The sequence below is a fragment of the Phalacrocorax carbo genome, chromosome 6 (genome assembly GCF_963921805.1).
Source record: "Phalacrocorax carbo chromosome 6, bPhaCar2.1, whole genome shotgun sequence".
In the NCBI taxonomy this organism is placed as follows: Eukaryota; Metazoa; Chordata; class Aves; order Suliformes; family Phalacrocoracidae; genus Phalacrocorax; species Phalacrocorax carbo.
In genome coordinates, this window is record NC_087518.1 from 63,415,251 (window position 1) to 63,439,211 (window position 23,961).

Consider the following 23,961-nt stretch of genomic DNA (forward strand, 5'->3'; position numbering starts at 1 on the left):
GGCACCAAACCCTGCTTGTCAGGACAGTTTTGTCATGAGGGACTGTCCAGCTGCTCTCCTCCCTTCAACCCTTCTCCCACCACATCCAGTGAAGAGGAGCTGCCTCCCATCCCACTACACTGGGACGTGAGACACTGGTACAGGTGTCCTTCCTGCCGAAGGAAAGGATTATCCGGGGTAAAATACACTAAAAATTGCAGAGCCAGCAACTGAGAGTCTGCACCTCCACACCATAAGCCAGTACCTTGATCACCTCATGGCAACCCTCAGCTACCCAAAAATGAAAACAGCAATCTTTCAAACTGGAAACCAGACAGTTCAACAAAACAGATCATGCACAAGAAGTGTCCTCCTACTACGCAGACTACAGGAATACCTCAGCATAAAGTCAGTGCTGAACTCTACCGTCAGCTAATTCAGCTTCATCAGAGTCAGTCCTCCTGGAGTTTCGCCTACCTTGCACTAGGACCACATCAAACCCATAATCTCTCTTTCACTCAGATTTCCTAAGGTATGTCTACAAAAGCACTCTAAAAGACATTGAAAGTAGTCCGGTCATAATAACACAGAGGCTTGCTCAGATGTGCTGCTAACTTTGAGATTTTTATTGTTGGAAGACATCACCGATATCTATCTTGAGGGTCGGTGCACTAGAAATAGGAAGGACCACCACTTCTGTACAGGGATCGTCAGTACTCAAGAACAGGAGATCAGAAGGTCTCCTGGAAGAGACTAATGACTTCAAAGAAATCAAAATGAATGAGAATTGCTGCCAACACAGACTTCTTGGAAATGCCAGGCAAAACCACTATGTCTATAGTCAGGACTATATAGAGAAACCAAGTGAATTTTTTATCTCTCATTAAATATGTACCATCTTTTTTGTTGTTGTTTTAATTGAGGACATCAGAAGGATAAAGTAAGCAAGCATTAGAAGTTTCAATAGACGGAATGATTAAAACAAAAAATATTTGGGGGATTCAACAGAAGCCAGGAATTGCTTACATCCCGTCCTTTTCCAACAGATACCATGCCCCAGGAGAGCTAGAAAGCTCAGGTACTCCAGTTAGTCTAACATTTCAGCTTGCATCAGTGATGATGGTGTGCTGACATTTCACATTAAACACCAGCAGCTGTGTCAGGTGCAGCACAGACACACTCCATTTTACCACCTACGCTCCAGGGAACAAAAGCTGGCAAGAAGGCAGAGTACAGATAGAAACATGGAACTACTACAGCTCTTTCTGACAGAAAGCCTTAAATTCATTCTAAATTCCTTAGATACCATTTAAACTCAGGGACAATTAGATTAATTTTTGTCAGATACACTTACTAATTAAGATAAGCTAACAAAATGTGGGCTGTCTGCATCATTCACTGGCACTTTTGTTCCTTATGACGAGAGTACTTCTTGAATTGCTTCCCCCACAATTGAAACAGCAGGTAACTATGACATTTCGGTGAATAATACTTGTATCTTATGCAAGAGGTACGAATCTCAATTTCTTTGGCATGATTTGTTAGATTTCTTTAAAATGAGAGAGATCTCCCAGCACTGAATTTGTATACCCACTTCAGAACTGGCAGAAATATTATTTTCAAACTGCGCTAATGCCACCACACCTAAGAGATGAGGACATCTCCTGTAGCCCACATGGGTCTCCGAGGAGACCGCAACTCTTGCCTTCTGCACGTTCAGCTCACAGAGTGAAAAGCAGAGGCGGCTGCTACGCGCCTGGGAGAGAGCCAGTCGGCTGCTGGAGACAGGAGGAACTTTGCGGGGAAGGGGATAAGTGAAGTGATGCCAGCCGTGGTGGGGTTTCCCTTCTTTGTGGGCAGTGAAGAAAGAAATCCACAGTGTGAACAGCAGCTACTTCACCCCATCGCAGCAAGCGCCATACGATGTGGCTGGAGCCGAGGCAGAGCCAGGTGGGTGCTAGTGAGGCGAGTGATGGGAACTCTGAGCTTTGGGACAGCAAGCTCTCATCCTAGCTCTTGTCCAGCACAATTCCTACTGGATCGTGAGAGGTCCTAGCCACAGGATACAAGAGAAGTTCTTCCTGGCAGTTTTTTTTGTGGCCAGATGTATTTATTTCACCAGTCTGCAAAATAAAGCTGCAATCTACCATTCAATACTATACAGGATGACCACGACTATCTTACTTGTACCTCAAAGCCAATGTAGGAATTGGCAATAACTCATAATCCTGCAGACACTTATGAGAGAGGCAAATGCACTCATAGGAAGAATTTCGTCAACTTTAGGGAAACAAACCACTTGAATTATGATCCAAACATGCATTTTCTTTGAAAGTTCAAGACAATTTCCTTGGGTCCCTTACAACTGATACTGTAATTCTATGAAAGCATTCTCACAGTACAGACAGATAATTGTAGAAATGTATTCATTATTTACTTTGCTACCAGCACCCTCTACAGAACATGCTTCCTTACATATGTAAATGTATTATGAACATTCAGATAAGCTTTCATAATTAATTCTTCCTGATCAGCACAATGGCTGACAAAATCTTTTTAAATCAAATAAATATCCCATTCTCATTAAAACTATGTGTTCTATAACATCATATAAACAGTAGCATGCAACTGAAAGCCAAAAATCTTTAATTTAACTAAAGATTTACAACATACTCTATTAAATCAGGAAGACCTTTGTAGACATCTTCATCATCAACACTTTCTTCTGTAGGGAAGGGCCTGTAGAAAAAGAAATAGCATGAATTATAGATAGCACTAGTCTAGTCACATAGTGGGTTTTTATTTGGTTTCCAGAATTTTCAGTTTACTGTATGTTAATGCGTTTTTATGTTCCCCTCTTTCTCCGATGAACAGTATACATGTATTTAGGCTTCTATATATTAATTGATACTTAATAAAAAACTCTACTGGATGGGGTTGTTATAAAGCACCGCTAATTCACATCATTGTCAGCTTTTCAACTGAGAATATTAACCACTCTTTTTAGCACATGACACATATTACAGGAATTCATGGCTAGGCAATTTTGTCTGTGTTTTAAAAACATCATCCATTCATATATAAGACAAGACTGCTGAATCAAACCATTCAAAAAGATAGAGAACATGGAAGCATGAAGTCTTTCACCTTCACTCACAGCCCACAATTACAGTTCATGAGGTTAGGTTTGGTTGGGGTTTTTTGGTTTCTTCTTGAAAATTAATATCTCCCAAACTTGGCCGTTTTGCTGATTTTCAGAAGGGAGAAAGAAGAGAAAAGCCATTTATCTTTACACAGATCAGCGCTGCATCAGCCTGACTTACAATCCGTGTGTCACAACTATCACACAAATTCTGTAATACTAACTGCCCGCTCGTTCACCTCGTGTTTCAGCACAACAAGTAAACATAGTCCAGATACTTCACTAAGTGTACCAGAGGTAGAAGACACCCTGCAGAGCTCCTCAGAGGTCCAGAGCCTTGGCTAGCTCTCCACTGCACAATCTGGTTCACAACCAGAGTTCTTACTGGGGGACACTGCCTGTACGGCCTTTAACAACTTTTCCAAGGAGCATCGTGCAAGAGGCCTCATTCCCACCATTCACTAGGGCAATAACATACCTTATTCCTGTGCCTATTGCGATAGGAGTGTGAGAAAGCTTTGAAAGTGTTTCTATCACCTGGAGAAGAAAGAAACAGAAAGTATGATTAGTCATAGAACAGATGCAGTAAAACGTTTAGTTCTCTATTGTTTAATATCAGCAACACCATTTCACATCGAATGACACAAACAGGCGCAGAATCTGGCTGTGCCAAACACTGAGTGCGCTGAACTTCACGCATTTCCCACGAGCTGGTCTTCAGCGATTTTGTACTGGGGGATGTGATGGGAGCACAGAGAGGAAAAGGGAAATCTCTTATTTACAAGTTTTAGCACAAGTAAAAGCCAATTTAAATGGATTTCAAACTAGGTCATAGACACTACAAATTTGACATTCAATTTGCAGTTGTACCTGGATGTAACTGTAATCAAATTGAATCACACAATCACACAATCACACAATCGTTAAGGTTCAAAGAGACCCTTAAGATCATTGAGTCCAACCACTAACCTATCTCTGCCAAGTCCACCACTAAACCATATCCTCAAGCACCACGTCTGCCCTTCTTTTAAATACCTCCAGGGATGGAGACTCAACCACCTCCCTGGGCAGCCTGTGCCAGGGCCTGACAACCCTTTCGGTGAAGAAGTTTTTCCTAATATCCAACCCAAACCTCCCCTGACGCAGCCTGAGGCCGTTCCCTCTCGTCCTGTCACTGGTGACTTGGGAGCAGAGACCAACCCCCCCTCACTCCAGCCCCTCTCAGGCAGCTGCAGAGAGCGAGAAGGGCTCCCCTCAGCCCCCCCTTCTCCAGGCTAAACCCCCCCAGCCCCCCCCAGCCGCCCCCCAGCACACTTGTGCTCCAGACCCTGCCCCAGCCCCGCTGCCCTTCTCTGGACACGCTCCAGAGAAATCTTACAGACTGCACTGAATGCTTTTTTTATTGTAAGTCCAGAAAGAAAATCCGAAGTATTAATTTGAGCTTTTCCAAGCACTGGCCAGAAGAGGGAGCCAAATCCAAATCAGCACGAAGCCACCTTTTCAGGACTGGCTTGCAAAGGAAAGGTAATCTCTTATTAGCCGAACAGTTAAATAAGCTGCACATTTGAGCCCATAAACTCTGCTTATTTTTAGAAGAAGGCAGCAGTCTGGAAGATCTCATTCTAAGAAAATACTTCCTATAAGCTTTCAAGGTTATATAGTAAGAGGGGGAGAACATTACAGAGGGTAGAATACGTGTACATGTGGTCACATACATGGAGTTATTTTGCTGTCAGCTGTAACAACACAAGACCAGCTTGTACCCTGCCTGGCATGTCCCCTCTGTCACAAATGTTTTCTCTTTGTTTCTGAGCCCTATCAGATTGGCAAGTCTTGTGTGCTAGAAAGAAACACAGCCAAAAGGACACCCTGTCTCAACTTCCATACCTCCAGTGACAAGGCTCCCTTGAACATCCCAGAAGTTTCAGGTTGGGTCTTTACAACGTAAAATCTATATTAAGCTGAAGTGAAATTTCCAAAGAAGGGGGGGTTTTGGGGCAGTATCAAAATTCAGTACAGCAACGTGACATTCCATGGGCATTTCGGAATAAACTCTATAATTAAAATTGTTTATTTTTGAAGTTCTAATTACAAGACTATCCTGACCATAAAACACAGAGTTAAAAGTGCATCTCAAAGGAAGGACAATGACATGTTTACACAGGAGAATGACAAAGTAAAAACCACAAAGCCTCCAAAGGGAATCATGTCCCATATACAGATGAGCAAAATTCAGAATAAACTAAGTTATACTGGTCCTGTGAAAGGACTGTTTTGGGTTCATTTAAGCTGCTGTGAAAATTAATGTCACAGAAAATCTCGTTTTGCCTTACAGAAAAGTCAACAAATAATAGAAACAAATAAATATGCTATGAATATAATCAAAGGTGCAGGCACATTAATCCCCCTATGAACAGAAAAACTCATTCTAGGCTGCACTGCAGTTCTGGAAGCTGTGAATAAATTTTGATTGAATAAACCATAAAGTTAACTAAAAACTATTTCACATTATTCGAAAGGTCAAAAAGGAAGAAAGACTCCTTTAAACAGTCTTGCTGTTGCAGGGGAGTTCTGGTTTCTGTACCAGACAAGAACCTGCACACCTGTGAGAATCCCAGCGTGGGACTGCAAGGACTGATAAGCCTCATGAGACAAGACATTGTGGGAAGTTAACCAAAAACTCAGTAGCTGGCCAAATAATCTGTCCTGACAGATGGGTGAACATTGATTGGCAAAATCACAGGAAAAGAGCTTTAATGATTACCGAAACAGAGCAGGGCATGTCTAGTGAATTAAATATCCCTTGCCTGTTTCGGCGCGTTATTTCCCAGCACAGAGAGTCTTTTCCAAGCTACTCCACCCACGCAAACCCTTTTCCTTAGAGGGATTCTCACTTATCTAGCATAACCAAACCCAGTAGAAGTATGGCTTACCCTTCACAGCTAACTGTGGTTGTATTTTAGGAAGATAACTAGCAACTGTTATTCCCAAAATGTACCAGCAAATTACATTTTACAGCTATCAAACACACACACAAACAAAAGCAAGACTTAAAAATTAAGAAGAATAGAAAAATGTTTTCAGGAACTGACGCGAAACCCTCATTTAAGGGAGTTGGGGAGTACAAGGAAAAAAGCCCACACTGAGGAAGCCAGAAAAGTGTTTATGAAAATGGGCGCACACAAAAAAGGAGGGAGAAAGGCACTATATGACCAGAGAAAATAGAAGACTACGGATCATTTTCACTGCTCTTAGAAAGAGAAGGTCTGGCACTGCAGGAAGAGCAAACTAACATGCTAGGAAGCCAACGGGCAGATTTCTGTCAGAAACTGAACACTGGATAATCAGCTAAGAAAAAAATGGTAATCATCACCCCAGCTCTCAGTACCTCATCAGAGACACCCTGCCTTCTCCAGAAGTTCGTGATAAAGCATCACAGAAGGGGAAAGGTAATGGGCAGAGATCTCTATTCTCCTATTTCAGAACAAAACAATTAAGAACTGAAGATGGTTAACCACCCCAGTGTATGTTTAAGATTAAAATACATAACTGAAAACAGACACAACTTCCACAAAATAATATGTTATTGCCCATTGACCACTCCTATTAAAGCACAGCTTAAAACAGCACTCTCTCAAGAAACAGAACAATTTCTACAATTTCTTGTTCTTGCTGCTGTGGTTTCTTTAAAGAGTTCTGAGAAAATACCAGGAATACTTCCACCTGTAATCACACGTGAAACTACCACTTCTGGTCAACACACTATTCCAACATCACACACGTCTACATTTATTTGGTCCAACATGAAGTGTGGACGGAGAACCTTGATTTGTCCCATGAAGTTTCAGTTCTTTGGTTCTGAGCCACTGCAGGAACTCTTTAAGAGTTCCCGAATTTCTAGGTCCATGGCGAAGGTCGTTGTTAAGTATGGGCTGAGTTGTTAGGGGGGGGAGGGGGGAATCAGAGTTTCAATAGACATTCATCAAAACAATCAAACTAAACCCAGAAAAATACCTGATTTTCAACAAACTGCCAGACTCCTGAGTTTTTCAGAACAGTTGTTTAAAGCCCTGTACAGTTGATGTGAGGGAAGCTATAACACAGTGCAATTCTGAACTCCAAAATTACAGTGTACCATACACATGAAAGTCCATAACATTCAATTTAATGCTTGTCATGTGCTTTTTTTGCCCTGCTCTCCTCCTTTCAGTGGAGCTTTAATCCTTTTTACCCATTTAACCCTAAATGATTGCCCACTTCTCTTCCACAGCGATGACTCAGACAGATGCTCCTTTAGCTTTGCACGAGGCTAAACTGGATCTTAGCTTAAGTGCAAAAGTAGCACCCCTTGCTCATAACAAAGTCCAGAACAACAGAGCTGGCACTGTTCTGCAGCAACTGTGCAAAGGCCTGGAGGGCCTCTGCACACACGCTATTACCAGGAACAGGCAGTGAAAAGTAACTCCTGAGTAAAGAATTTTATTTGTGTCCCGTCTAGCTGTGACACATTAAAAAAGGAAATGTTTCTACTCTAAAACATTCTGGAACGACTGCCCCTCTTCATGCTAGAAAGGTCAACAGCTCTACGACTCTCCTGCAGCCAACTTGAAATTGGGAGATGTCAGCAAGAGGCTTGCAGGCATAAAAGGAAACCCCACCTGCCTCAGTATAGCTCCTCTGCACTGACTAATGCCGTCAGAGGATAAGCAACTCTTCAGAAGTCACATCAAAGCCACGCTTGCTTCAAGAAGATGTGAACATCCAAGTTTGTTTTTCAGTATATAGCCAGTTCATGCAAAATATGACTTGAAATTCAAATCTATGGCCGTGCAAGAGGAAGCGCTCCTCTGCCTGCGCCCCCGGGAGTGGCTCTGCTCCTCATTCATGTTTGGGCACACCTGGCAAGAGCAACGGTCTCGCACTACACATTAACTTTTTACTTCATTAATTACTCAAACAGCAGATTTTTTTTTTGGCTTGGTATTTATTATTGTTTCACTTGATTTACTGTTGTAGGTCAGACTCTCCAGTTTATGTAAGCACTTTCATATCCCTTGCCGAAACGTTATTTTGTAATTTCCTGCAGCTATACTCTTCAGTGAATCACGTCAGATATTCCTTTGCATACTTACAGCAGCAGTACACTACAGGAACTGTTTTACTGCTTTCCACAGCAGAGGTGCGTCTGAGTTTAAAGTGTGTCTTATTAAGCATTTTGGTGGGGGTCGCTTTTTAACCTTGTTTCTTAAAAAAGAACTTAACAAATCATGCAGTTCAAGAACAGGCAAAGTACATTTTAAAAGTACTTTTTCACTTCTAGAAGAAACATAAGTAAATCATTTTACAGCTCACTGTCTCCCCAGACAGGCAACATTTCCTTGCTATTGAACAGCTGCTGTCAGGACTAGGCCCATATTTATATTTCTGATGTTTACCTAAACTGAAAACAGTTTCATAGTTTATGCCAATAAAACCTAGAAACACTCACTTGTGGCTTAGATCTTCAAATCACTTGTTGCATACACTTAAATCAGGATATGTTTTTCTAAGACACTGTAAAAGTCACCAAGAATTCACAACCGTATTATGTAACCAAGCCTTTTTTCAAAATCTGGGCATCTAGCTTAGTATTGGAGTATTGCATTTTGTTGAAAATTTAAGCTTTACTCCCTCCCTTGCAGATAATTTATTTAGCAGATATATAGAAACATTAGCATAACATAAAGCAGTTATTTGCCCATGAAAAGTACTTCCATTACCAGCCTACTCTGTGATACCTGCACATGAGTATTGAAAGGTAGGGAGTCTTGAGGTACATACGTGTGCATATTAATTATCTGGATATATACATACTCTGCCCAAAGCCCCGGCACAGATTTAGACTAGATAGAAGGAAGAAATTTTTTACAGTGAGGGTGGTAAAACCCTGTCCCAGGTTGTCCAGAGAGGTGGTCGATGCCCCATCCCTGGAAACACTCAAGGCCAGGCTGGATGGGGCTCTGAGCAACCTGCTCTGGTTGAAGACGTCCCTGCTCGTGGCAGGCAGGTTTACCAGGCCCTGAACAACCCTGGATCAATACTTCACATTTGGCTCAGAAGGTGGGGAAGGGAGGGGAACGTATCTTAATATTTTACCATAATCCAGCACTAATTTTTGAACCAAAAGACCTCTAGGAACATTTACATTTGCGTTTAACTTGGTTGACAGATGCGAAAAAGGACATGTAGCCAGACAGCTCCAGGGTGGTTACACAGCTGCTGATCTAACGAGCATATTATTCCAAGAAAAGGGTGCTCATGAGTTAAATTGAACATTTTCGCTCCATCTGCCTTGTTCTGGTATCATAAGTGTTAGCACTCTGTGTTGGTGAGTTTTAATCAAACCACGAGCCTCTAGGGAAGGAGAAAGGATGAGGGCTTTTCAAAAAACAGAGAATGAATAAAAACTCATTAAAAAAGGAAAGAAAAAAAAAAAAAAGAGGGGGCCTAAAAGCAAACCCTTCATTTCACATAACGGCACCTCTAACAGGCCCTTAAAAAAAAAGCAAATTTCAAATATCAGCTATGCAAATATGTCTCTACTAAATACTGCTATTGCATACACTGAAGTGTCCAAGGCATAGAGACAAACACGTGAAAGACAATTTACAGCCTTGGCACCCACACCAACACCTCCTTAGGAACACAACAGTCTGCAGACCTCCAGCAGTTAGAGATGTAATAGAGATGTAATAGTTATGACTGCACAAAGCTTCATGTATAGCCGAATACTGATTTTCATCTCATTCAAATAATTCAATCCAAGCTTTGTGTGTAGAACACCGACAGCTGCATCCAAATCCTTTGTCATAAATTTACTTTCCACGGGGGTAATCACCAGCTGTGGGATGCTGCCCGTTTCCTCACTGACATCACCTTCAGCTACCCCGATTCTGGCATCTCTCACTGTCCACGTCCACTCTTCTACTTCCACTGAGCTACATCCTCAGGAAATACACCCGAGGAGCACGCCACCCTTCTGTCCCATCACGGCTCAGTGCTGGCCTAGCAGCACTATGTAAGGAAAAGTAAGTAAGTAAAAGCACTAAGGAAAATAGCCCGCATGACGCAGAGAACCATGGCAGGGAGATCCACAACCCCAGGCCAAGTTTTTTGTGACTGACAGGAGCCTGCCAGCGACTCTGAAAAACATTCTGAAACCAGAGGCCAAATGTTTTTACGCAGAGGGAACAAGGAACCAGGGTAACTCGGCTGCTGTAAAGGCTGGTTTTGGCAGTCATGCGCGTTTCCTCCCAGCACCGAGAGACCTCGGAGGCGCTGATATGCTGGTGGGGGGAAGCTGGCCGCCCCGGGCTTGCAAGCCTCCGCTCTCTCCCCTCCAGGGCAGGGGGTACCGTACATACCTTGCCCGAGGGAAGTCTCATCTTTTCTTCATTCTCTCCAGTGTCTCCACAGATAAAGTGGCAGGAAAGTCTTTCTCTAGACTAAAAAAAGTTGCCAAGACAAAAAACCTCCTGGGTGTTGCCTCTTTCTGTTTGTGTATCAGCTAACTACGGAGATGCAAACTGCTGGGACTTCAAAAGCCCTGGGGAAGCAACAACTATAAAAGATGTGACATTTCCTCCAAAGCCTGTAAGAAGGAGAGGTGAGGTGGGGAGGAGGGCAGATTGGTACCAGGGAGGCAGGCAGAGCCAGAGAGATACAAGAACATAATTTTTGAAAACCATTCTGGGAGATACAAGAGGACAGATGACCTGATGCCCAAAAGGACAGGTTAAGGCTGGGCATATTTTCTTCTTTTAGTAACAGTAAAACATCTGACATTAAGTTAGAAACATCCAAAACCAAAGAATTCTGTTGCTGTTTTCTTTCCACGTCTCTAAATTATACCAAGCAACACTTGCTGTCATACATTTACATCACAGACGTGAAGGATTTATAGCATTTCTCTCTAGGACAGTAGTTACAATAAAAGCATAAATGTAGTTTCCAGCAATAGCAAAGGGCAGATGGGATTTCTCACTAACCAAACTCCTCCTGCCAGCCCTTTAGCGCACTGAACATTTTTAATATTTTATCCTTTTTAAAGGGAGCGATACCTCTGACCACACAAACCTCTGAACTGGAACAGTGGGACGGGCAGGTGTAAGTATACGTGATGAGAGAGAGAGAGAGAGCGCGCGCTGAGCGCTCTCAATTTGTAAGACTCAATGCCATATTATTAGCACTATAATAAGTCTTTAATAATCAATATCCAGTTATGGACACAAACGTGTACACATTAAACAGAAGTTGTGCTTGAAACCCCGTTTTTCCAAACCTTAGGTCAGTGACAAGGCTACAGTTGCTAGTCCAAAAGCATGAAAGCTTCCCTAGGCAGTTTTGCTCTTATAAGGAACCGAGAAAGTCCAAACTGCACAAGCAGCACAGCCCTGTTCATCTCTCGGTTCATTCTGTCCCAAGAGGCCGAGGCACTCACCAAAGCAAGCACAGAGCGCAGGCAGGGGGAGTTTCAGCAGCAGCTTCCCCTCGGCCGCTCGTGGTTTGGGTTCTGTGAACACCTCCCAACACTCACCATGCCCCCAGAGTGTTTAGGGTTGGGTTGGGTCTTCTGTTTGTTTTGGGGTCGTGGGTTGGTTTTTGTTTTTAAGGCGTTGCTTCAGGACTGACCACCTTCCTTCAGCCCTGCCGCAACACAAACAGAGCACTTGGGCACTGCAGCTAGCAGCATGAGAGCAGACCTCCTTCAAGCATACTATCCTTCTAAAAGACAGAATGAAATAGGGGTTTGTCCTTTCTGGTGCATGTCTTACATTTCAGGTTTTGCAGGGAGGGCAAAGGAATATAAAAGGATATGCCTAGGACAGTAGTGCAGAGCCTAGCTGCTATTAAATCATTCCAGTTCCCTTCATAATAAAACTGTATAAGGATAACCTATAATTACAAACAGCATCTTCAAACTGTATTCGGCCTTGATCAAGTGCTCACTTTATACTCTTATTGAAGATACCACAGGTTTTTTACCAGATTTCGTACGGGCCATGACACTAAATCAAGGACAAACCAGCTTTTTTTAAACAGCACATTTTAATATAATCTTAATTTTTATCTAAATGTTGCATGCATTTTAAAATCCTTAATGATCTAACAGTGAGTTTATCAAAGGTGTTCAGGCTTTGAACAGAATGGGTTTTTTAAATGGGAATGGACAAAAATCAATGCTCTGTGTATTTCAAAGTTGCATTTCTTTTGCCACTGCCCTTTAACAGACTTCAAAAGACTATTTTCACGCATTTGAAAAGAACCAGCAAATTCTCTAAACTGCAACCACCAGTTTGTACACTGTATAGATTTCAGGTGTTCTTGACCTTGGATGTTTAAAATTAGCATACAAATGTTTTAGAAGGAAAGCAGTGCTTTTGTACTCATTATCGATTGCACCTCAAATATTGTTTTAGGTAGGCCTCCTAGAGTTTAAGTGACATGTGGTTTCTTCACTCCCACTGTATTATTTCACTTCAACATTTAAACAGATGCCTTGTCAAGTTTGATACTAGCAAGAAAGAGATTTGGAGGAGACTGTGCCATTTTCTCGCCCTCTTCTCCTAAAAGCAGAGGAAGACCTTTCTCTTCCTGTCTCGAGTGAACCAGCCACTGCCACAGTTCTCCCTTTTCTGAATTTACTTCAACCATTGCCTCTAAATTCAACTAGAGAGTGGCTTTGCTGAATGGTACCAACTCATACTTGAACCACGAACTGAGTTTACTCCAGCACACAAACACAGAAGGTAAGGATATTTATTAGGGGTAGACACACACTCTGTATCCCCCCACTCTCTGGGAGAAAAGTAATTCCCCTGCTGTCATGGGCAGTGCAGAGGGAAGTGAGCTGTTCTGTTTGATGCAATTACCCTCCGACTCACCCACGGTGGCTTACGCAAGCCCAAGGCTATCTTCGAGTCCCAAGCTCTAGAGATCTCTCTTCTGTACCAGAAGAGACAAGGGATTGGATCAGTCCATAGGAAAAGCATCGTACTTCCCTTCAACACTACAAAAAGATACAGAGTATGTAGGATGGCATAACTCACTTTTGCTCTCTTCCACTCTTATCATCTTTGATACAGGATTAAAAAAAAATTATACTTGTAAGACATCCTGCAATGGGAATGGCAATACTATCAACTTCGATTATAAAACCTGGTAAGAGCAGTGGTTTGGTTTTCTCCCTAGTAGTCTGTTCATTTAGATTGAAAATATAACTACACTTAGTCTAGCAAAAGAAAATACAAAGTGAGATTTATGTTCTCATTATATTGTACCTAATTCTCCCTGCACTGGATCCTTATACTGAAAATTACAAAATTAATGAGAGAAACTAACCTGCTAATTTTATTTGCTACTGCTTCATTATTCTCTTGCTTTGTTGCCTTGAACATGCAGCAGCTTGCAGGTTGTATTATCTGTGTATATCTCTTTCCCCTAGAAAGAGTACTGCACTTCCAAAATGCCACTGCAGAACTGCACAACCAAGGGAAAGTGGGATTCATCTCTATTTTCTTTTTTTTTCCTAAATGTTTGTAATACATTTGTACTTAATATTAATTAGGTAATAACCTACAAAATACAACTTCTGCGCTAGTCAGTGTCTGACATCATGCCCTCCTTTGCACTGACACTGTCCTTATGCTGCCTATGACAAAATTAAGAGAGCCAGACCTCAGAAAGCTTGCCATCTAAAAGATCAGTTAGAAGACAGAAAAGACAGACAAACAAGACACTTACGGGTAGTTATTTTAAAATTATTTTTTTTTGCATTTTCAGTTTTATCTAAAACATACATCTATTTAGGTCAATGTTTTTTCCCATGCCAGCCACCTATTAACATTGTAAAACACAACAGTATTTGAATACAAGCAAAACAAATACAAAAGTATTTGAACACAAGAATAATTGCTGAACATAAAAGAACTCTTCACCTCTGTACTAAGCACAACACTGTATTAGGTGCTATGCCCATATTATTAAAAAAGAGAGTCAGAACCACATCTTGTAACAACTCTACGTCCCTGGTCTGTCCCATCCCAAGTCCTTCCCCAGACAGAAAACAGAGATGGTACTTGGGCACTCTACTCTTTATGACATGATGCCATCTCTAGTTAAGGAAAGCAATATTTGCTTTAACTCTTCCTGTCATTTTTGGGATGGGGAAGGGAGAGTGGGAAGGCACGTTACTCATGGATGCTCCAATACAGCTGTGGGGTTCCAGGTACTCCATTTCTCTTACAGGAAGAAAAAGCTTTAAGTACTATTTTGAAGAACACTTTATTCTTCTGTTGTATCAATATCCTAAGATGCACAGCAGCCAATATGTCTGATACTAATCCAACAACTGCAGCACCAGCTCTAAACTGCAGAGAGGAGTCAGATTTCTTCATAATATATCTAACAATGTTAAGTGGCTCATCTGAGACGTCCTTCAGACAGGGACTTATCTTGAGTTTTCTCTTGTCTGGAGATTTAAAAGAAGATTTTGAGTTCTTCAAGCAGAGATCACTCTATCTCCATCTATATAGAGAGATATATATCTATAGTTATATATCTATATTACTATCTAACACAGATGATCAAGGGATCACACTATGTATTTTAGATGTAGATACTGTGATAAATAAGAGCAAACCACAGATACCTATTGCTAGCCATTTGTTTATAATTAATATTAATGTTTATCTTGGGATTTCACCAGCACTATTGACTTCAGAAATTCCTGTCCTCTGCCTTGCGCTCTTCAGCCACTTGTTTCTGCCCTATGCTTCAGTTTGCTACTGTCTTAGCTGTGCTAACCCAACTGTTAGCATGGTCGTGGAATAAATTACATCAGAGAATTGATACGCAGAGAGAGAGGGAGGGAATGTTATTCCAAATGGCAGATGGGCTCCTCTGCATATTTCCCAGATCAGCCACACCAACAGGTACGCTGGCATGACAAAGGGAACGGAGCAAAGGAGAGGCAGTAACTTCTGACATCAATATTGCCTCTTAGGCTACATAGAACTATGCCTCACTTTTACTCTACAGGGTTTATAGGTATTTCCAAATATTTCATGTGGAATTGTGCTTAAAAGCATTTGTGAAAGGGCACGCAGCACTGAACACATCCCAGACTGGTAACAGGTTATAAAACTCTAAGGCCAGCTTCAGTCCCATCTATTCATGACAAAAACACCAGCTGTATGTAAGAGTTCAATGAACCTCTTTCACATGAACTGAGTTGGGCGTTTCAGTCCAACGCGATGTGTCCAAAACAAACAGAATATCCAGAGTGTTATTTAGTCTCACTACAGCCAATCTCAGCAGAAGCCTAACAGTGAACAAACGCAAGATCAACTGCAGGTGAGCAGACGTACCTAGACAGCACACCATGAGTAATGCTGAAAACTATTCTCTGTCCTAAACAAGAATGAGCTACCGGCAGTGGCCACGCTTTACAAACATCAGGTTCCCACAGCTTTTGCAGTCAAGGCACAAAGTCATTTTGGAGACATAAAACTGGGAAAAATATATTGCAATCAACTGCCCCTTTTATAAGCACTCTGGTTTTAGCTGGAATATGATGTGAATGATAAAGTTTATGCGATACCGATATTCTCCTAGTAGTTTGTCATAGGTATTATGGTCTCATTGAGAGGCAACGTTTTTGGAAGCCGAGTTGAATTTTATGGGTTAACTGCCCAGAAGGAATTTCAAATATCTAAACCTTTCTTCAGGTCAGCAACAAAATTCACAAACTTCACCATAAGCACAGTTTGGGATTAAATGTTTTGAAGTTACAGGCCGTGTCCAGCAGGGACCTAGCTTGAGTTATGCCTCTACCCTCTCTATTTTTTTATATCAAGCTTCAAATCTGAAACAGCCATCAGTTAAAATGTACACAAGTAGCTGAATGTTAAACAAAGTGACAGAAACAGCCTCAATGCCAAAATTTCAAAGAAGCTGTTAAGCATTAGTGCTTGTACTTCTATCCCACACTAACTGTAATGTTTCTTAAACCTGTGCCCTCCAATATATTTCCCTTTTTACTTGGCAAGCACTAATTTCACTGCTCACAGATATTTCCAACTGCACAGAAATTCCCTTGCTGCACTCATACCAAAAATAGTAGCTTCAGGGATAAGACTGCATCAAAAACAGTGAAACAAATCAATGCTTAACTGAGGCAGATGCATGAAATGTAATCTTCAGACAGCAGTGAAGTCGGAGGGTTTGGAGACAAAAGTTTGGGGCAAGATGAGAGATGTCAACAGGAGAAAGATGTGACAAAGGAAGCTGAAGGAGGGAGGGTGAGGCAATGGAGGAGGGGGAGAAATCTCATTCTAGGAAAGTAATGTTGTAAGCTTCTGACGGGGTTTGAGATTACAAAAATGTCATCTCAAAAACTGGGAAACAAAATAAGAAAACTGAAACCAAACCTGAAAAGCAAATTAAATATAAAATGAGAACAAAGAAAGTCACAGTTCCTTCAATGGTAATTTGTTTCTAAAAAAGATGCTGCATATTTTCCACAAAAAAAAAAAGGAAGAAAAATATCAACATATGGATCTTCTTTGTTAGCTACATTAACACTGTTAGTTTGTTGCTGCAGCTGAGGTACCTACAGCACGCACAGCACACACAGCGTAGATTTTGTGAGGTATGTGGGTCAGCTCAGTACAAGGTACAGACATCAGCATCTGTTCTGAAGTTAAATCTAACTTTTGAAAAGTTTCAGCTACTGATGTTCAAGAACAACACAACCATTAAAACCACCCTTATACAATACTTTTTGTATCACTTGTACTGTAAACTGTGGAGAAAAGCTTTTAAGACCTGTATTACAACAAATGATAACTATTTTATATTAAGATGAGGGTCTAGTTCTCGGTCAAAATTTAATGTTACATATGTAACGAACAGGCCAGGCTACTGCAGCAGAAGTTTGGTTTTTTAAGTGGTTTTTTGATTACTTCAGTACTTATGTTTCCCACTGTCTGTGACATTCCGAACAGGTACCACGTGGCCTCCATCTTCAGAAGACTACAACTTATTAACATCCAACAGAGCAGGCAAGGAAAAAGGGCTTCTGATGGGACTCACTGCCTTGCTAGTTCAAGGCTCCTCTGGATATGAGGAGCTTCACAGCAAGGGGATTATTTCCTTAAGAATTTACTCTGCCAAGTGAACTAACATGAACCAATTTAAAGCCATCTTAAGGCCTGAGGCACTCTGTCAGACGGATCCTTTTTTACCAGCCAAGCAGCTTTCATACAATGGTACCAAGTCACAACATTTTTTTGAGAATGTTAACCTTGCTTTTAACGTTTTGCCTAACGTTATGAAACAAATTCATAGCTGAATTCCCCTGCATACCCAGAGCTCTGCACTTGCAAACGTGCGAGGAAATGCAAGGTACTTTGATACCATACCTATGTGAATGACCAATTTCACTTGTCTGACATGCACACAAATAGCAGAATGAGATATTACCAAGTTTGAGTAGCTTCATCCACCAGCTACTATCTATTAATGAGTATATTTCTCATTATATTAGGGACTCAAAAAGTTTTAAAAATAATCTCATGACTCCACATAGAAAGCAACTCTACTTCTACGTCAGTTTATGTTATTTTTACTTGGCAAAAGCAATACCTTCTCTCAAATGCTTGTGGAAACAGCTACCTCTAAATCAGCACCTGGATTCATCTTCACTTCCCATTTCTGGGAAACCACTTGGAAAATAACATTTTGGATTGTCTTCCTCAACAGTGTAATGCGATAAAGTACCTTTCTTTCTTGGAAATTTTAAAATTTTTAAATGATTTTATTGAACAATTTGTTTGTGTCAAAACTGTAAGTTCATTCTTTGCACCTTCATTTCAGGAGTTTGGGGTTTTTTCAGTTTAGACAGAGGAAATAAAACTTTATCAGAACATCAGTGCTAAGAATTCTTTTTCCTTTCCAGAGGTTTGCTGGTGCCAGACAACACCAAAGACTGGTCTCAACTCTGCTATTCAACATATAAAAATAAGCTCTGAATCAGAAGCAAGAGGAAGCAAACAAAACCACACTTGACAATTTCTTCTTTACATGACCAAAATGAGAGAAGACACCCTGATATTCAAGTTCTAACAAATGTGTAAGAGGAAAAGCAGCTGAATCGCAGGATTTCCAATAGAGCTATACTTCTCTCTCAAGTAGCGAGTTCTTATCTGGTAGGCAGAAAAATCTGAAGATGTATTTAAATAAGCACAGGAATAACAGGACCAGTCTCCTGGCAAAAACCAAGAGACAAAACAAAACTGCAGAAGCAAACCTGACATGCAGAAATGGAAAAGGACAAAGAAGCACTGTAGGGAGGGGGACGTACACCGGGCTGCAAAGCGAAGCGATGAGAGAGGCAAAGGATAAAGGCAGTGAAGGAGACAAAGCAGTGATGAAGAGCAAAACAGTAACCAGGGAAAAGGAGTTTAAACATTATGTGATGAGAGCATAATTAAGTAGAAGTGGTCATACAGGCTACATTCTTTAGGTGTAAGGCTAGAGCAAGGGAGAACACGGACCAGCACCAAAAGCGAAGCGTGGGGGAAGGAAACGGGCAGCTCTGCGGGCCAGAGCCTGCAGTGAGCGGTCAGAGCAGCCGGCTGTCTGCTCACCCCCTTCACCACCTTCTTGTATCTCATCCCTCGCGTCTCTTCCTTTTCACTATAATATGGACCGATAAAATATCATCTACGTAACTTCAAAACCAACTAATTTTAAGAAATCCCAGCAAAGCTATAAACAGGAAAGCATGAAAACATTTTATCCCGTACATTTCCCATACTTCTGAACTTGCACTGTGGGGTAGACAGGCGCTGCTACCCGGTATGATTACTCCTTTGTTAATGGGAAGTTCGTAAGTAGCACCTTTCCCTAGAGTTTAGGAGACTATCCAAGGCACTGGTGGGCTAACTCATTTCCACAACGGAAACCAACATCAGGAAATATCTAAAAGCTCTACAATTTGAATAGAAATGTTCTCATGCACTCCCACTTAACTCCGCATTCAGCATCAGCATGCTTAGTGCTGGCTGAACTGATGGTTAATCTAATTAATCATACATACAAAGGCAAGGTCTAAACTCAGCCTGGTTGTCGCTCCTACAGATTCCACATTTACGCCACCCACCTGTGGGTGGCAAATCTCCATCAAAACACCAAAATGTAAATGTGAATTACTCTGTAGAAGTTCAAAATCAAAGTGCACGTTACACTTAAGTCCCTTGTATTTGAGCTCTTTCACCAAGTTTTGGACGATATTATCTAATGTTTGCTACGTATAGATAACTTACTTTGTCTTTCCTATGTTCTGGGAAAAAAATGAATTCATATTCCATTCTGTTTAATTCTATAAGGAAAAAGTCTTTAAAAAGTGAGACAATATTGGAATTTTATTTATTTAAAATCAGATGCCTGGTATAGAATCCACTTTTTCAATCACAAACCACACACTAAAGTGTGTTAATAATATTAATGTAAATGAAAATATTTATCTTAATTTAAGGCAACCTTCTACTAATTTGGCCAGGAAAAACGTGTTTGTCTTCTAATTAAGGTACAATCGTGCTTTAAACAAACATTTTCTGCCACAAAATATGCAACTGAGAAAAACCATCTTATATCCAGGCTACATCCAGCCTCCAAGTTAGCATGTACAAAAGCACAAACCTCGCCATTTTGCAAATGGTATGATGACATTTCTAATCAGGTGGTTTAAGAACTTTCATTAACTTCACTAAGCTAATACTTCAAGACTCATAACCCAGCTTGTTTCCAACACCCAGATCATTTCCCACAGATCACACAGACCGACTATGTCCATGCACCATGCAGGGTACTCAGGTTGCCTGACCTTTCTTTTTAGATAGCTGGAAAAACTCTAAGGGAGGTCCTCCCCCTCCCCAAATCAAAACACATTAAAACTCAGTCTCCAACTGAGCCCAGAACTATGTCGCTCAACAGTATTTATTATACCAGAATAAGTAAGAGAAGCTGCCATATACACAAGTGCTTAAATATCAAAAGGGGGTGGGTGTGTGTGTATATATATAGTAGTTTTCAAATAAACTGGTGGTGACCATGAGATACAATAAAATCGTAAGAAACTGCTACAGTCATATAATTATCTTAAATGCAAAAGAAAGCCGTCTCAAAAGAAACAGGCACATTTCTGGCTGGCCATTTGTTTCAAACAGCTATGAAATTTCCTATTCGTTACCTATCCAAGCAATAAAAGCATTTTTAAAAATTTTTCATGTGTAAAAAAAAAAAAAGAAGAAGAAGTTTGGTCTCACTCATTATTCCACTGCTTTTGAAGACAATAATATATTGTACAGGATCACTACACCACATGCAAACTACAAACACTTGCCAGGACTTTGACAGCAATAATATTTAGACAACAAGTAGAGCCAACTGTTTGGACAGTGGCTGCCACAAGCTTGGCACTCCTTTCCTTTCCTAAGACCATGTTTTACTTTGCAAATCTTCGTGGATCATGTTCTGTGAGGTGCTGGGTGATGTCACCTCCTAGTCATCATCCCAAGCCCAGAAACAACCCCTAGGGTGTATTCAGGCACGTCGGTCAGAGGGCATATAGCTCCTGCTATGCTTCATACCATTCAGGAAGATTGTTCTCCTGTTACCTAGCACTGGGGGAGGAAAAAGCTACATAATGTGCTACTGAGTCACTGTGAAATCAACAGCGTCTCTGCCTGACACTTCAAACCGCACTGTGAGTTTTGGACAACAGCTTACCCCAGTGAAGGCTGAATGGGGAATGGTGGAAAACTCCCACCCCACCAGTGACTTACATTCCATTGTTTGCTCTACTCCCCTGCCAAGGGCACAGACAGTAAAATCTTTCCTTGAGCCATCTACATATTTTGATGTAGTGCACTGAATTACTCAGCTAGCATCAATTAGCCGCTGTAGGAAAGGCACATCCTGTGCTTGCGCAATGTCACTGATGTATTTTTGCTCAAATCAATTCTACTTTAGAAAAACTTTAAACCTTTCAGCATCTTAAAGTTGATTTTAGGGGAATTAAATATATTTATGAGAACTAGCCCTCAAATCATTTTCTTAAGTAATTCTGCCAAGTGTCCCTTACATGTTCAAAGAACAAAACAGTTCTCAGTTAAAGATATATTCAGACCTATACACAACCCTAATTTGGGAATTTTATTAAGGTTAAAATTTGCATGTAAAATATACTCAGAATAGCACCTTCCAAAAATTCAAGTAACACACTTTGTCAGCTTCCTGAGCATCACACTGCATTGTGCAGTGTCTCTGTGTTGCTGTTTCGTATCAAAGGCTCTTCACAGGCAGGTCTTGGGACCTAATGCTGGCATGTTACGGTTTCAAACTCTAACTGGATGAAATCTAAGAACTGATTTACTTGTACAGGTTAGCAGTAGCTGAAGCATGTAATTTAATTTCACTTTTGTTAATCATTTTATTTGACAATACTTTTAATTTCTTCTGTAATACTACTTTCTGCTTAGCAACTGTCATTACTTATAACTGTTTTTAAACCAGTTCCCATATTTATCAGCTAATACATTCGTCATAAAATTTTATGCTGAACGATTTAATTATCAAATGGTTATTTAGGAAATTAAATCCTCAGTTTTCAACTACCAACTTTTCACCTTCAAAATCTCATTAAGAAAGCCATGAAAATGCAAACAATCTGTTTAATACAACTCCTCCAAATAAATCTCATGTCACGCTTCACAAATAAAAACATTTAAGATCCAAAACCTAAGATCCAGCGCTTCTGCTGTAACATGTTTTGTCCAAAAGAAAAAACCATGTCCCCAAATACACTTTGTGTTGGCACAGAAAGATACATTAATTTTCTGACATTTATTCGTAGCAATTACTGGGTCAGAACGAACAACAGCAGAACACAATTCATTAGCAAACACCTCTCTAGCCCTGTCCCCAACATGTTAAAGAAAAGCCCTCTAACACATTTTGTAAACATTTCTCATTAACTAGCACCTATTTCCTTTTTATGAAATACTCAAATGTTGTTTCCTGCTGCAAACCATTCACTGCAGGTTTCACTTTCTATTGAAATTAGACAGAAAAAGCAGTGAATGAAATTACAACCAATATCATTACCAGAGCATTCTTCAGGCTAAACAAACCCTAAATTTTTAATACACACAAATAAACAAGCAGCAACTACCGTCTTTGAAAATAAGTTATCATTTGGGACTTTTCACTCCTGCACACTTTGCTTTACACTGCAGACCTACCAACCATAAACAGCTGGTGGGTGGTCTCCCCCTTGCCTGCACGAGGCAGGGGACTCCACAGACTGAGCAGAAAAATCACAGTATGGCTTTCCACCAGCATATTAACATCTCCCAGGTTTGGCCCCACAATGCCATTAGTGGTTAGTCTTGGAGAATGTTTACGCTTGCTTGACTAACTCTTCACAGGAAAACATAACGTTGTTTAAGAGACGGTTTAAGCCAACCTTTTCTTAGCTTGCAATTTGTGCCTCTCGGGTAGAGTTCAGGAGTGGCCCAAATGCCTCTGGTGGAGGTTTAGCACAGGCATTCTTCAATAATGTTTTAAACTCATGATATATATATACACACACACCTAGAGGCTAGAAGACACTTTTCAGTTATAGAGAAGTTTAGCTGTTTGAAATTATTCTAAGGAAAAGATAGGAGGAAATAACCCAGGCTTAGTAATTACATTTTCTCTAATCTTTTATATTGGAATGAAGCAGAGAGTCACCAACTATATTATTTTAAAACTATGCATTTACCAGTATCATTGTAATTAAGCTAAGTTTGTTGTACTCAAAACTTTTCAACAATGCACCATTAAGAAACTGAATGCTTTTTTATGTAGATCCTACAGAAAAAAAATTTCCTATTTTAAACATGGTGCCCAGTTTAGTATTACTTTTGAACAAGCATCCTACTGCATCTTGAACATAACCTTATACAGCTTCTTCAAAGAATCATAGAATCATTAAGGTTGGAGAGACCTCAAAGATCATCAAGTCCAACCCCCAACCTGACACCCCCAGGCCTCCTAAACCATGCCCTGAAGTGCCACATCTACGTGTTTTTTTGAACACCTCCAGGGCTGGTGACTCCCCCACCGCTCTGGGCAGCCTGTGCCAGTGCCTGACAACCCTTTCGGTGAAGAAGTTTTTCCTAATATCCAACCTAAACCTCCCCTGACGCAGCTTGAGGCCGTTCCCTCTCGTCCTGTCACTGGTGACTTGGCAGCAGAGACCAGCCCCCCCCTCACTCCAGCCCCTCTCAGGCAGCTGCAGAGAGCGAGAAGGGCTCCCCTCAGCCCCCCCTTCTCCAGGCTAAACCCCCCCAGCCCCCTCAGCCGCCCCCCAGCACACTTGTGCTCCAGACCCTGCCCCAGCCCCGCTGCCCTTCTCTGGACACGCTCCAGCCCCTCAAGGCCCTTCTTGTCCCGAGGGGCCCAAACCTGAGCCCAGCACTCGAGGTGGGGCCTCCCCAGGGCCCAGCACAGGGGCCCCATCCCTGCCCGGCTCCTGCTGGCCACACCAGGGCTGACACAAGCCCGGGGGCTGGTGGCCTCCTTGGCCACCCGGGCACTGCTGGCTCATGCCCAGCCGGCTGTCAGCCAGCACCCCCAGGGCCTTCTCCGCCGGGCACTTCCCAGCCCCTCTGCCCCAGGCCTGGGGCGCTGCCTGGGGTTGGTGTGACCCAAGGGCAGGGCCCGGCACTTGGCCTTGTTAAACCTCATAC

At 41.4% G+C, this 23,961-nt stretch overlaps 1 protein-coding gene across 1 annotated transcript in view; it reads right to left on the reverse strand.

Moving 5' to 3' along the window:
* VAV3 (vav guanine nucleotide exchange factor 3) overlaps nucleotides 1-23,961 on the reverse strand; it is a 172,217-nt gene that overhangs the window by 105,202 nt on the left and 43,054 nt on the right. The window contains exons 3-4 of the mRNA XM_064455631.1: nucleotides 3,600-3,658; nucleotides 2,653-2,718 (exon numbers count right to left, since the gene is read on the reverse strand). Coding sequence (XP_064311701.1) covers nucleotides 2,653-2,718; nucleotides 3,600-3,658 — 125 coding nt within the window. The remainder of the gene's footprint in view (nucleotides 1-2,652; nucleotides 2,719-3,599; nucleotides 3,659-23,961) is intronic.